This window comes from Athene cunicularia (genome assembly GCF_003259725.1).
Source record: "Athene cunicularia isolate RWA chromosome 5 unlocalized genomic scaffold, athCun1 chr5_part1, whole genome shotgun sequence".
NCBI classification, from domain to species: Eukaryota; Metazoa; Chordata; class Aves; order Strigiformes; family Strigidae; genus Athene; species Athene cunicularia.
This window is the reverse complement of record NW_020799101.1, coordinates 17,439,931-17,454,333: the sequence shown is the minus strand read 5'-3', so window position 1 is coordinate 17,454,333 and position 14,403 is coordinate 17,439,931. Positions and strand designations below refer to the sequence as shown.

The 14,403-nt window shown below is 49.8% G+C and overlaps 1 protein-coding gene across 1 annotated transcript in view; it reads left to right on the top strand.

The window, feature by feature from the left end:
• The window catches only part of CHGA (chromogranin A), a 13,902-nt gene extending 413 nt beyond the window's left edge, over positions 1-13,489 (top strand). Inside the window, exons 2-8 of the mRNA XM_026849996.1 lie at positions 225-271; positions 4,251-4,344; positions 4,767-4,835; positions 6,975-7,073; positions 8,927-9,433; positions 9,889-10,349; positions 12,937-13,489. Of these exons, the coding sequence (XP_026705797.1) occupies positions 225-271; positions 4,251-4,344; positions 4,767-4,835; positions 6,975-7,073; positions 8,927-9,433; positions 9,889-10,349; positions 12,937-13,020 (1,361 nt within the window). The 3' untranslated portion in view covers positions 13,021-13,489. The remainder of the gene's footprint in view (positions 1-224; positions 272-4,250; positions 4,345-4,766; positions 4,836-6,974; positions 7,074-8,926; positions 9,434-9,888; positions 10,350-12,936) is intronic.
• Positions 13,490-14,403: the final 914 nt, after the last annotated feature.

Genomic DNA, 14,403 nt, shown 5'->3' with positions numbered 1-14,403 from the left:
TCCCTTCCCTTCCCTTCCCTTCCCTTCCCTTCCCTTCCCTTCCCTCGGGGAAAGCTGAGGGGTACACAATGCACACATACAGCTGGTGCACCCAGGGACCACTTCTACCAGAGTGAGATGCCCCTCTTCTCCACTTCCATATTTAGCAGGATAGGATTCCTCTGCTTGTCTCCCAGAGGAAGTGAATAACAAGCTCTCTTCTTTTCCCTACCCTCACCTTATAGCCATCTCCCTTCCTGTGACAAACGACATGAATAAAGGCGACACTAAGGTAAGGATGGGCCCATAGTCAAAGGGGTGAGTAAAGATGAAGGATGTGATGTTTAACCTCCACCTAGCTGGCTGGGTTTTGCCTGCTCCTGCTGAAGTGCCCTGTAGGAAGCGCCAGGGATTTGGATGTCATCCTACAGCAGGATCCATCCACACTCCCTCCTACCAACATTTACCCTTTGTGCATCTACTTCTGAGTACCTAGGAAGGAGAGAAGTGCCTCAGAATGTACCACAGGGATCAAACAAGCTTCTCAGGTGAATGGTGGAGCTGGGGATGGAGGTTGGGTATATCCCTCCCTAGTCCTCCTACTTTTAGTTTTTCAAAGCTCTCAACAGGAGGTGACTCAGGGGAGAGTGGGGGGAGATAGGATTCGGGAACAGGCATTGCTGGAACTGTGTGTGTTTGGGGGGGTGTATACATCTGTGCTTGTATGTGTGTGGTGTAGGTGTGCATGTTCCTGAAAAATAAGCAGCTGGCTACTCTCAGGTTGCTAATCTGTCTTCAGCTACTGCTCAGCCTGTCTGGATGACCACGAGCAGTGGTGGCCTTAGCTGACCTCTCCAGCCTTCTTTTATAGGCTATCGTGCATACATCTGTGTCATACTTCCCTGACATTCATAGCTGCACTTCTTAAGTGTGTGCACTCCCAAAGGGCTTTTGGCACCTGAATGCTTAGATGGGTGTGTTTGTGTGTGGTGATCTGCGACAGACCCCCCGTTCCTGATACTGTAATACCTATAGTCTTTCAGACAAACTGATCTCTTAGCTGCCCAAATTAAGACTTCTACAGCAATTAATGTCCAGAAGGGAAACTACAGCCCTTTCCCCCTTACTTCTTGAACCTTTTTGTTTCCTGAAATCTTCTAGCCACATAATGTTTTTCCCCAGGCAGCAGTAGGGGAGGGCACATTCATGTCACTCCCAGCCAAGGCTCCATTGTACAGTGTCTGCTCATTACCTTCAGGGCAAGTGCCATAAGAAATGCCTCCCCATCTCCTGGCAGATGTGCCTGGGCCCAGAGAACTGTTGCTTTGTTAAGACTTTTAGCCTGCTTAACCCTTGCTGGTGTTGAGCCATGAGCTGTGAGCCACTGGGTGCCTGCTTCAGGCTGTGTGCTGCTAACTGAGAAAGGGATTCGGGGCAGACGCTTGCCCCTTCAACTGGCCATGCCAGAGTGGGAGGCATTCTGGGCATCTGATAGGACAATCCATTAATTCCACAATTTTCCTTGTGCAATCTATTCTCCAATATGTTCTATGTGTAAAACATGTCACTTTTGTGAAGCTGGTGCAACTCCACGGAAATACTTCCACCAGGAAAGAATTCTCTCCCAAGCCTGCCCCCTCCCTGGGTGCTACACCGACACAGGCTCTAGCTGAATGCAAAATCAGACCACACTTTTCTTTTGAATTTGCTGCAACTGGAAGGAGCAATTAGGGCTATTCTACCTTCACCATCCTCTGAGACAGAGCATTTCAGTGAAGGAGCTCCTGGTTTCACAGGACAGATCAGGACAGGGGTATCACATGGGTACAGCAGTGAGCACCGCAGCTCTTCCTACACACCATGCTCTGAGCCACCAGCATTTGTGGGTGGTTCAGGGCTGTGTAATGGGTAGTCAGCAGCTGCAGACATTTCCTGGGCAGCTCATCAGACTTTCCTTATGTCTAGGACTTTCCATGGGGAGCTGAACACAACCAAAGTGTTTACTATATCTCTGGTGTTTTCCCACTCTTGTGCACAAAGGACAATTTTTCCCACTTACAACCACACATTTCAGAAGGGTCTGAGCATAACTGAGCTCAAACATGAAGTCTATCCTTGTAAGGGCATGATCCTTTGGAGATTTCTGTGTAGAGGCAGCATGAGCAGCTATTAAGGATCTAGTTACATGTTCACAGTTAGAGGATAGCTATGGCAAAATTCCATTCTGAGTTTCTGCACTGGATTAATTACATTCATTTGGAAAGGATCTCCTCCATTTCCCGATGCAGGCTGTTATTTCATGACCTTGTGAAGCCTCATTCTGCAAGACATGCTCTTACAAAAAGTCAAGGAGAGTGTTGTGGAATAACTGCACTCTTCATTTCATTGTGTTACAAAGTCCCTCCACAGAGTTGGCTGTATTCCTGTGGTGACTGATGTGTTTCTTTGTGTTCAGACAAAGACCTTAAATCAGCTTAGAAGTCTTCAAAAAGCTTGTACAGAGTATTTTTTTTTGACCAGATTCTTATTTTTCATGCTGAGAAAGTCTTTAATTCTGAAGCTGCATTGAATAGTGCAGCACTAAGTGACTCCAGAGGGAGGGAAGTATCAGAATCTGGGGTTTGTTCTATTTAACGGTAGAGAGAAGTGACTTAAAGTTATCTAAAATCAATATTAATGGATTGCTTGTGGCATAGGAGAATGACACCAGGGAAATTTGTCTGCTTTCTTTTTGTTAGATCTTTCCTGTAAAATTTTTAATCCAGCAGGCAATTCCCTCAAACTGTGTAAGTAGTTTTAAGAATTCAGCATTTTATGGCTGTGATTTGCAACGACAGAATTCTTCCCTTACACAGGGTGAAAATTTGCCCATTCCAGCTGGTCAATGAATGTATCGGATTGCTTGAATGAGCAGCATTGTAGATGACTGGGAATTGCTGACCTGTGTTTAATTTCTACCGTAGCTGCATTGCTCTGCTCTTCTGAGAATGGCACCTTGTGAGGGAGGTCAGGGCCCTTAGGGCTGTCTGCAGAAATCATCAGGAGAAAGAGGTTCAGTGAGTGATTTTTTTTTTTTGCCCCCAAGGCTTACTCATACTGTTTTTTCTCAACTTATCCTCTCTTTTTCCACAGGCATTTGTGAGCCCTGCATACTTTCTAGGCTGCTTTATAAATAATCATCCTTTTGAACTAAGTAGCCTGATTCCTGAACTACTAACTGGCACCAGACCGTTGTGAATGCCACTTTTGTCTCCTCTGTGACCATTTGGGTCTACCACGACCACACGGCAGGGCTCCTGGTGGTGTGTCTCAGTGTGGTGAGGATGCCTTCACCCCTGCCAGAAATGCCACCTTGCCTTTGCGCCTGTGACTGTCATTCTACTGCACATGCAGCACTGCGTGATCTCTGTGGGATCAGTGGTGCTGCAGTTGCATGGGTGAGGAGCTAGGCCTGCAATCTTAGTACAGGTGACAAACTGGATAAATAATGCTTCTCATTTTACACTGAAGAAAAGGGCTGCTGGAGAGGGCAGGCCCAGAGTTTATTTTGTCTGTGAAGCTGCCTCGGGCAGTTGCAAATGCTTCCAAGGAAGTTGTGGGAACTTCATTGCTTTCAGATGACCTGCCTCTGTGTACAGCTCTTTCAGTCTATAATAGACGGCTTGAACATGTAAGCAGAAGGTCAAACACTTCTCCAGAGTGTCTTGTTCTTCTCTAGGGCTTGAGAGCAGTATTTCTCATCTGTGTTTGAAAGTGCAGTTTGCCTCATCTTGCCCTCTGTGCCCTCTGTGTCTAGCTTGGGGCTCGAATAGCTTGCAAGGTTTCAAGGTCACCTACTGAAGAGCTATGACCACTTGTATCTCTCTCTTACAACCTCCCACTGAGCCCTTTTATGAGATGCAGGTTGAGGTATACTGACTTAAAAGAGGATGAATTTGAGCTTTCTATGTATATATCCAGATCCCCTTTAATCTCCTAATGTGCCCAGCCTCTGAAATGGGCGGGAGTCGTGATCCTCGGCTGAAGTGTGTGTCATGTTGAAGAAGCTCTTTGCATTGCCATGTGTCATTTGCTCACTTCTCAGTTGCAGGAGGTACCTTCTGTTCCTGCGTTAGGTAAAACAGGAACTGAACATTCAGTTCTGGCTCGACCAGAAAAGCAAGGAGATCTGTGCCATCATCTGCTGCATTTTAGCCTTGGTAGCAAACAGATTTAGGAAAAAAAAGACAAAAAACTCCAGTGCTTTAATGTGTGTTTTTGTCTTTTTCTAGGTGATGAAGTGCATTGTAGAGGTCATCTCTGATACTTTATCGAAGCCAAATCCCCTGCCGATCAGCGAGGAATGCCTGGAAACACTCAGAGGAGGTACAGGCTCAGATTTAATGCTGGGTAGCAGCAAGAGCAGATCTAGCAAGCAGGGGCAGGTTCTGCACTGACACATGCTCTAGGACCTGACAAGGGGACCCCAAAACACTCACCTTTCTCATGGTCACCCAACTGGGCTGCACCAGCCCCCAGAAGCAGGGACGGGGCCTCTGATTGGCACAGGCCATGCACTGTGCTGGCACTGTGGCCAGGGGAGAGCTGGGTGACATGAAGCTGCCTAGTTTCCATAGGATCTTCCTGTCATCTTAACCACACGGTTAAGAGATGTGGCAGCTAATCAGGCCAAGGGAGAGAAGAGAGTAAACAAAGAGTGAAGTGGTGTTTGGGGTTCTGATTTGTTTCCTGGCAGTGGGGGGAGGTTGTTTTTGACCACCTTCTGTACCAAGTCTCCCCTATTGCAGATGAACGAATCATTTCTATCCTTCGCCACCAAAATTTATTGAAGGAACTTCAGGAAATTGCTGCTCAAGGTACAGTGTCACTATGGTTATTTGAGAAGAGGGGCTTCATCTATTGTAACCCCTTGCACAGTTTTGTTTGTGGTTTTTGGTATTTTACATTAATTTGACATCGTATAGATGTGCCCAAGGAAATAAAGTTCCAGGACTTTCAGTAGAGACTGGGTCAGTGAGGGCAGGAAGTTTGATTATAATAACTCCAATATACATCTGATTATTTAAATGACTGTCAATGTAACTTGGTGGTGATGTAGAGCATAGGCATTTTGGGGCGGGAGAACCCTAAAAGGAAATATTGTAATTTAATTCAACAAATAACCACCAGCTCCCAAACTGGAATGAAAGGCAAGAAAACCTTCACTGTTTGTGCAGCAGGAGTCCAGCCCTAAACCCAGATGTGGCAGAAGGGAAGCCTCACTAAGGATCTAAAAGACCCCAGTGAAAACGTCCTTGAGCTAATGGATTTTTCTGTTGTTTTCCTTAGCTCAAATGTAAGTTTCTTCGGTTTGAAGAGGTGTAGGCGGCTCACCATGGGTCACTGTGGGAGCAGCAGCAGCACAGAACTGTGCAAAGTGTGTGCAGTGGGAAAAAGAACTATTCTCAGGTGCCTAGGTCCCCAGAGCTGATGTGTAGGTCCCCGGCAAAAGTACTTCAAAGCCAGTGCAGGTCCCTCTGCCAGGGTGGTCTGGTTGAGGCTGCAGCAGGGCTCTCCCCAGGCTGCAGGGAGAGCAGCTCCTGGCCTTCCCTCCTCCTTCTTCCTGAGGTAACTCAGCTGGCAGCCCTCTCTCATCACCACATCCCTGTACCCTGCTCCTGTGTGGCATGGCTGCCAGGGATGGCTGGAAAACAGTGTCACCAGACTCTTTCAGAGCAGGGAAGCCACAGAGACAAGAGGGAGAAGGGAGAGGAAAAATTCAGGAATTCAAGATTGGGAGCGAGCCTTGTGCAACTCCCAAAGCCATGGTTTGGTCACTACCCACATGGAGGGGCCAGCTGGGCTGTGACCACAGACAGGCTCCATGGGTGCTCTGATGATCCAGAAGAAATAAGCCTGGGCCTCTTCAGTGCACTGGGATGCTGCTGCTTCCCAGGCACATCTGGATTGTGTAGGGGAGTGCTCAGCTATCAGACAGGCTCTGCCATACAGCATGGAGTCCACGTGAAGGACTCATTTCACAGAGGTGCATCTTGGTCCACTCTTTCCTTGGCTTGAGCCCATCACACCATTTTGTTCTGGGGTAACATGAGCTTTAATCTGCAGTTCACAATGACGGGGGTTAGGAGAGTCATGTAGCCCAAGGGAAAAGCAAAGGTGTTTATCTTGGTCTCCTCTGTACTGGCTGCAGCTGGTCCTGCTCAGGCTGGAGAGCCCACAACATCCAGCTCTGCCCAGTGTAGGGCTAGAGAGGGCTGGGCTGGCAGTGTTGGCTCTCGCCTTGGCATTAAGGCATAGAAGCCGGGCATGACCTGGGTTAGGCAGGACTTGTTTGGCTTGCAGATCCCATTAGGCTGGGGCTGCTTGGGGAGCGCTGGTTGCCAGGACAGCTGCACTCAGACCTCCAGCTTGTGCTACCTTTGGACACATTTCCCCAGGGTGTTACTTTTGTCAAGATGGCTCCATAATCTCAGAGACTAAGGTGTGGGGCCTTGAAACCCTAGACTGTCCTTGGAGTGGGAATGAATGCTGTTTATTCCTCCCAGACCCCTAGGGAGAGGGGCTCTCACAATCAGGCTGGAGGGCACAGGGGCTCTTGGTGCTCACTGCAACAGAAGTACGAGGGCAGCATCTGGCAGGAGGCAAATTTTATCCTTCAATACTCCAATGCTTAAGTCTTTTGTTGGCCTCAGTGTGCTGCAGTTCAGCATCTCTTATTCCCCATCTCTCCATCAGTATTAATTTTCCTAGCAACCTTGATTCTCTGTTCAGAGAGATTTTTCTTTCCTGCAGATGATGTTTTTGATGGTGGCTTTGTTACTGCAGTTTATTCATGTATCCTCCAGTCTCCCTTCTTGCAGACAACCTTTGGCAGATTTGTCCATTGCAGAAAATATACATATAATTATAAAGGGCACAGAACTATTTTCCTGCCTCTACTTTATGAAACACAGGAGGGGCTGTTGCCTTTCCCTACTTTCTGTTACTTGACACAGGTGCCAGTGAAAGAACTCGGCAGCAGAAGAAAAACAGTGGCTTTGAAGATGAACTTTCAGAAGTCCTTGAAAGTCAGAATGACAAGAACAAGCAGAGAGGTCAGTGTCAGCTCCCCCCCAGGAAATCCAGGTCAGGCTGTAAACAAGGATGTTCTTTCTAACAGCCTTGATATGTCCATCTGCTTCTCATTTAAGCATCTTCTTTGATGCTGCCGCTGACACACACAAGCAACCTGGTGTTCGCTTTGTTCTTATTTACCAGTTTAAATGCCATGTAATTTCTGAGCTATAGTAACTGGTGATGGTCAATTTACCAAACTGATACTGATCTTTTCCACCCTGCTGCTAACACCATCACTTACTCCTAATGATTAAAATGAGTCACAGCCAGGGAAATCCCATGTTGAAAGACTCAGTGGTATAGGCAAGAGCAATCTGGGTCTGCTCCTACTGCCCTTGTTTCCAGGCATCCAAGATAGGAAGTTATGGGTCTCTGAAGGCAAAATTGAACTTGGGATACACAGAGTGCACACACACACACATCTTGGAAAGACCATATTCTGCTGGGATTTCCCCTTGTCACTGTTTACATGGCCTCTCTAGAGACAGGCAGTGTAGCAGAAAGGAGGGTTTGGCCCCTTCCCTTTTCCACATCAGGAGGAGACGATGCCAATGTGGGGTGAGATAATTTCTCATCCAGCAGCAGCACTCCCACAGAGGGGGGTGTGCCTGAGCCACGGCAGCGCAGCGATGCTGTGATGGCAGCCCAAAGTTGCCCAAAGTGATGAGAAGCGATACTGGGGGCTGCTGCTGCAGCCACAGCAGCCAAAAGACAACAGTGAGGATAGGTGGCAGTGGGTCTCTCTCCCACCAGGGCAGACCTGAACTTGCAGTTCAAAAAAAACCCTGTGTTTTTTTGAAACTTTGTGTAGTTTCTCCAGCAGTGTGGAGACTGCATGAAGATAGAGTGAAGATTAGACTGGACACTAGGAAAAAAATTTTCACAGAAAGAGTGGTTAGACAGTCACCATCCCTGGATGTGTTTAAGGGTCGTTTGGATGAGATGCTGGGGGATGTGGTGTAGGGGAGAACTTTGTAGAGTAGGGCTGATGGTTGGACTTGATGATCCCAAGGGTCTTTTCCAACCTGAATTATTCTATAATTTTAAGATGAAGCATGGCATGTTGGTCCATCCAGACCCACAGGCAGTCACATGAAACCAGTGTGGTGTCACTGGTGGTCATCAGTCCTGCGTGACCGTCTCTCTGTATCCCCTCACCCCAGCACACTCCTCAGCCCTTCTTGTGGCTGCACTCGCCTTTCCATGCCCAACTGGCTTTTTCCGCTGCTCTTTAGTCCCCCATCTCTTCTTTTGCAAAGTGATTTCTATGGCTAATTATGTTAAAAGAGGCCAGTCTTTGACATGAACAAGAGTGAATACCCAGCCAACAGTAAGCTCCTGCTGTGTAGCTGTCCTGCAGAAGCAGAGCTGCCCCCCCCCTCCCTCCAGCTTGCCTGCAAACAGTGCTGGCTGCCTCTTCACCCTGATGGGAGAAATAAGGATTCCAGGGTAGCACAGCATTCAGAGCAGGGAGAGCTGTGCAAATGCTGTATTACACTCCTAAATCATTTCATTTTACATGCTATCTGGTTTCATGTGGGGCAAATTTGTTGCTGGCATCTCAAGAGATGGTGATGAGGACTGTGCCACAGCAAAGCACTTCGGCATATGTTTAACTTCAGCCTTGTGAGTCTCTCCAGGTGAGCAGGCACCAGTGAGAGCACCAGCTTGCTTGAGTGCAAGCATATGTTGAAGTGACTTGCAAGAGGATCCATGGACTGGTTAAGCAGATTGCTGAGAAGGGCTGAAGCTCCCTAAGAAACATACAGGCTTCACTGGTTGTCAAATGAGTTCTCAGGAGAGGTGTTGCTTCTTGCTCCTCCTTCTGCAGATGCAGCAGGGGAGAGTCCTGAAGAGGAGCAGCCCACGGGGTCCCTGGCTGAGCCAGCAGCACAGAAAACCCAGCAAAATGAAGATTCAAGAGAGGAGGGAAAAAACAGCCTGGAGATGAGGGAGCCCAGGCCAAGGGATGCCAACCCTGGTGAGAAAGAGGATCATGAGGAAGCAGAGAGTAACGAGATTGGGGACACAGAGGATGCCCAACGAGATGAAGCTTTGGACAACCACATCAGCAAAGACTTCAATGAGGATGAGCAGCGGCAGCAAGAGGATGAAGAGGAGCAGCCCAGAGGCCCCAGGGACAGCCTGGAGCTTGAGAATGAGGGAGAGCAACCATCCAGGCAGGGCCAGAAAAAGAGCAAGGAGGTGACAGGGGAGCGTGTGGAGCGGGAAGATGACGGAGGAGATGATGCTGCAGAAGAGGATCCTACTGAAGCAGAGAGGTCACTTGATTTGGCTGAGGAGGACGAGGAGGCTGAGGAGATGCAGGGAGATGACAGTACGTATCCCATCAGCTGTACTGATGTCTACCCAGGGTGAGCTGAGAGCACCGAGACAGATGATAAGAGGCTTTAAAGCCTAAAAGTTCAGGCAGGTGCTTATTGGGTTTGCAGAAATACTCCAACTGACAGCCACCCAGGCTCCCCCACAAACACCCAACCACGTGGGCCCAGGCACAGTGGGTAACACAGGCCCAGCAGCTGCCTGCTGCTCAGTTTTCATAGCACCTGAGGGCAACTAATTTCTTTTTCTTGAACTTCCTATGTAGTTTTTGACTGCTGCCTCTAAGCCCTGTTACTGACATGATGGAGTAAGAGTGGGTATTTCCAGAATCCTGGGAAAATGGGCCTAAGTCAGGAAACATACCTTGTACTGCTCCTGAAGGGTTGGTTCAAAGGTGGAGCGTAAGCAGGTTAACACTTGTGCTCACTGTTGTGTTTAATGCTCTTTCAGATAACGATGATGCTCTGGGATTTGGCAAAGATGTGCAGAGCTCTGAGGAGGAGGAGGAGGAGGAAGAGCAGCCCCGGACACTGAGAGGAGGAAGGCATCGCCTGGAGGATGAGGGAGTTCAGGGGGAGGAAGACACCTTCCAGCCCAGGGATGCCAAAAGCGAGGAGATGGAAGAGTCCTCCAGGGAGTGGGAAGATTCCAAGAGGTGGAACAAAATGGATGAACTGGCCAAGCAGCTGACATCAAAGAAGCGCATGGAGGAAAATGATAGTGGCGAAGACCCAGACAGGTCAATGAAACTGGCATTTAGGTCTCACAAGTATGACTTCAGTAGTCCAGAGGAAGATGTGAGAAGGTCATGGAAGCATCACTCAAAGGAGGACAGCAGTGAAGGCTTCCCACTTGCTCCCATGCCTGAAGAAAAGAAGGATGAAGAAGGCAGTGCTAACAGGAGAACGGAGGTTGGTGTACCTAGGCTTAAGAATAAATCCCACCTGGTTATTAATTGGGAATCCGAACTATGCTTGTGGATGGTACCTTAGCATTGCACAGCCAGCATCAGTTCTCTGTGATATCAAGGAGATGCTTGGTGACCTTTTAGTCATTCAGCCCTAGGTATTGCTGAGATTTGCACCTGGCTGTGCCTTTAGTTTTTATCCTTGTTTTAGTGACTAGTGCAAAAGCATGCCCTGCCCCAGAAAGTCTTAAAAATATGACAAGACTTTTGTGCTGGCCTTTGCTGGATGTGGTGACCAGAGCCTGGGGGTGGGTCTTCTGTCCCAAAACTCTTCCAAGTCAAAGGGAATGCTTTCCCTGGCTCAGGGATGGAGTGAGTAGTGTCAGCTTTTCTACAGAGGTAAACCAGGGGTGCAGCCTTGGTGAGAGAGCTGAGGCATTGGCGTGGAAATGGTGGACAGATATGGGACTATATCTGAGCCAGGCTCACAAAGTCAGAGACCTCCTTCCTCGTACCTTGCATGATGCTACGTAGTAGCTCAGCACCTCCCTGGGAGCCAGGATTGGTGGTTTCACCTTTGTGCTGAGGCCCAGGTCCAGGCATGGATGTTTATTTTGGGGTAGTGCAGGGAGCTGGACTGGGAAGCTGGTCATGGGCTCTGCAGGTATTTGCTCTGGGACAAGCCACGATCAGGAACCTGGGAACAAACTGGGACAGCAGGTGAGTGAAGCTAGTTTACTGCAGCTCTCTTCCCTCCAAAACAAGCCTCTTGCCTTAGTTACGCACCAAAACTTTGCCCTAAGGTTGCCCATCAGCATCCCCCACTGGGAGGTCATATCCAGTCATGTTGGTTCAAACCAAAGCCAAACGCCTCAGCTCTGAGCAGGGATTCAGCGGGTGCCTGCCAAGGAGGTGGGCACCTGCCCCATCTGCCTCTTCCTCACTGTCCGCTCACCTCCCAGGTCTCTCCCCCAAGCAGCTGCTCCCCACCGGCTCCTGCCAGGGGCTCTGGGATGCACCTTGCCTGCAAGGTGGTGGGCTCAGCCTCCAAATGAGGACTAGGAAGGAGGTTGCTGAGGCTGCAAAACTGCTATGTTTATAGTTGCAACAAATTGTTTGTTTGTTTTAAACTAGATCAGGGCCTCTGGGCATCAGTGAGGAAGGGTCAGACCAGGCTCCTGGCAATGAGGGAAGGGAAGGCACAGAGGCTCCGGCTCAGCCTGAGGGGCCAGGCAGGAGTGATCCAGGACACACAGGCACAGCACAAGGCAGGGGCTCGGGTCTAACCTCTCCTCTCTAGGTGCTGTAGAGCATTTCAGCACAGCTCTATTTTTCACTTTCTGGAGGCTCCAGTTGAAGCCAGAGCTCTCCTCCAGCAAGACGTGCCTCAGTTGGCTGCTTCCTGACCTGCTTCAAACAAAATGCACTGGAACAACCACTTGGGCTCTGGGTGGCTCCCCTGGGCACTTGTAGGGACCCCAAACTGCTGGCACACTGCTGTAGCCAGAGCCTTCCCAGGGGCTGAGCCAAAGGCTCTGCAGAAGAGCAGGACAATGTTTTCCCTGTTCAGGAAAATAGCTCAGGGATGAGAAAAATTTATTTTTTTAACATATTTTCTTTGCTTTTTTTCACACCAGCCACATGCAGTGCAGGCCAGCGGCTCAGCATCAGCCTGTGCTGGGTGGCTGCTTCAGGCAGTGGCAAGGATCTGCTCCCTCCACACAGGAGAGGGGCTGTCACCAGCTCTGTCAACAGCAAAAGGCATTTTTAGCACTGACAGCCCCAAATTTGCTCTTGCAGAGCCTGCTGCTGTGCTGGGCGAGCACATGATCTGCAGCAAGCCCCAGGTAATGACAGCTGTGAGGGACAACAGGGCTGGGGCTGGCAGGAAGACAGGGCCAGTTGCGTGTGACCAGAGTTCAGGCAAAGCCACGCAGTTACAGATTTGAGTACCTGCACTGAATAAAATAGCTTTGGGTGATGGCATAGGTACACAAGAGCAACTATAGAAAGGCTGCCAAGCAATGGGCAGTTGGAGTATTTAAACTGATGGCTTCCTCAGTCATGATTTTCCCAAACGGAAGACTCTTTTGGTACCGGAGGCCCATGTGGACACCCAGCAGAGCATGGAGAGAGGGGACACCGTCGTCCTCTGCATGAGCAGGGCATATGCTGCACTTGCCACAGGTGGCAGGCACCTGTGCCCGCCCCAGTTTGTCACCACTGCCCCAGTACAGCCACTCGCTGCCATTTGGCAGCACCTGCTCCAGCCCTGGCTGCCATCTCCCTCCAGCCCCACACTCTGGAAGGAGAGACAAGATCCATTGGGGGCTGCTCTGCCCAGCATCGGGGCTGGGGAAGGATGGTGGCTGCATGTCTTGTCCCCATCACCAGCTGCAGTGATTTAATATTAGAACAGGACTGATTAGTGTTGCACACAGGCATCTGCAGAGCTGAAAATGCAGAAGCGGGCTGGGGGGATGAGGCAAGATGTGACTGTCTCGTGCCAGCACAGGCAACTAGCCCTGGGCAAGGCTTTCTATAGCTCTGGGGGGCGATGGCTGCTGACGTGTACCGGACTTTCATTGCAGGACCAGGAGCTGGAGAGCCTGGCCGCCATCGAGGCTGAGCTGGAGCGTGTTGCTCACAAGCTGCATGAGCTGAGGCGAGGCTGAGGGCCCCAGCCCTTCCCACACAGCTGAAAGCCACCGCTGCTGCCCTCCTCCCTCCCCAACGTGTTTTCATTTCCTGATTAAAAAGCAATTAAGCCGGAGCAGAAGCATCGCGCCTAGGAAACCAACCTTGCTAGCACCCAGGCCTGCTTCCCTCGCCATAGTGTTGTGCCCATCACCGCTTCTTCACCTCATGCTCCTCTGTCCACAGGGATGCCCACCCACCCGGCTGGGCACCGGCGGGCTCAAAGCGCAACCTACACATGTATTTTCTGTCTGGGTGAGGTTTTATTCCCTCTTTTTTTAAAAGACAAGACAGCTTTCTAGGAAGTTCTCCTTCCACCGGTAGTTTCACTGGGTAAAAAACTGCAATAACTTGTTATCTTTTGATTAAAAGCTGAGAACTCTGACTGTAATATATTCTATATAAAAAATTTATCTAAGGAAAAATAAAAGTGCAGTGAGTTCCTTCCTTTGCTTTGGCAGCTTCAGTGTTGGTCGTCAGCATGCTGCAGGGCTTGTATGGTTCTGGCGGAGAGGAGGGGGAATGAAGGGCTCCCCTCACCACAGACACAGTGTGGTGGCATTTCCCTCCTTCCCGAGACTCCAACACTGCTGCCTGCCAGGGCCCAGCATCAGGGACACCCCCCTGAGATCCTGAGCACTGAGGGGCTCTCCCTGCCCACCCAGGACCCAGCAGTGTTGTACAGCCCAGCCCTGGCACGGGTGTCCCAGACACTTCGGTGAGATGTGATTCAAATCCATAGTTCATTGATGAATGCAGGGAGAAAACAGTTTAGAAGTTTAAACACTGGGGCAACACTTGACCAAGTCAAGCTACTTAGACAACGCACAAGTAGGTTAAAAAATAAAAAATAGGCTAGTCATGAGAAAAACTGCTGGTCTATGTTCCCCCAGGGGTGAAGGCCAGTCCTGAGGGGATGCCTCTCCTATGCGCTGGCTCGCAGGAGCTGTGGTGGCCTGCTGTCACAGTGCTACCATGCAGAACCTTCCCCACCCTCTGGGCTTCAGACTACATGCCAGCTGGAGGACTGGGTGATGCTTGGGCTGGGGAAGCTTGCCCCAAGTCTCTGAACGCCAATCATAAGATTTTAGACTTTCTGTGTGTATCAGCAGGAGAGGAAAAGAACATTCCACTGCCAGGGCTGTATCCCATGCCCTAGTTCAAAGCTCAGTTGTCTCCCATCACCTGCAGCCCACAGAACAGCTGAGATGCTCAGGGAACAGCTGCCAGGCTTTGAACTCGACATATTCCTTTATTCCGCTAAAAACATCAGCATTGTTAGCTGATGAGAGAACTGCACTGGAGGTTGTCATGCGGGGTCCCCTCAGCGCAGGAGGCGCTGGGTGTCCAGAGCTGTCCTC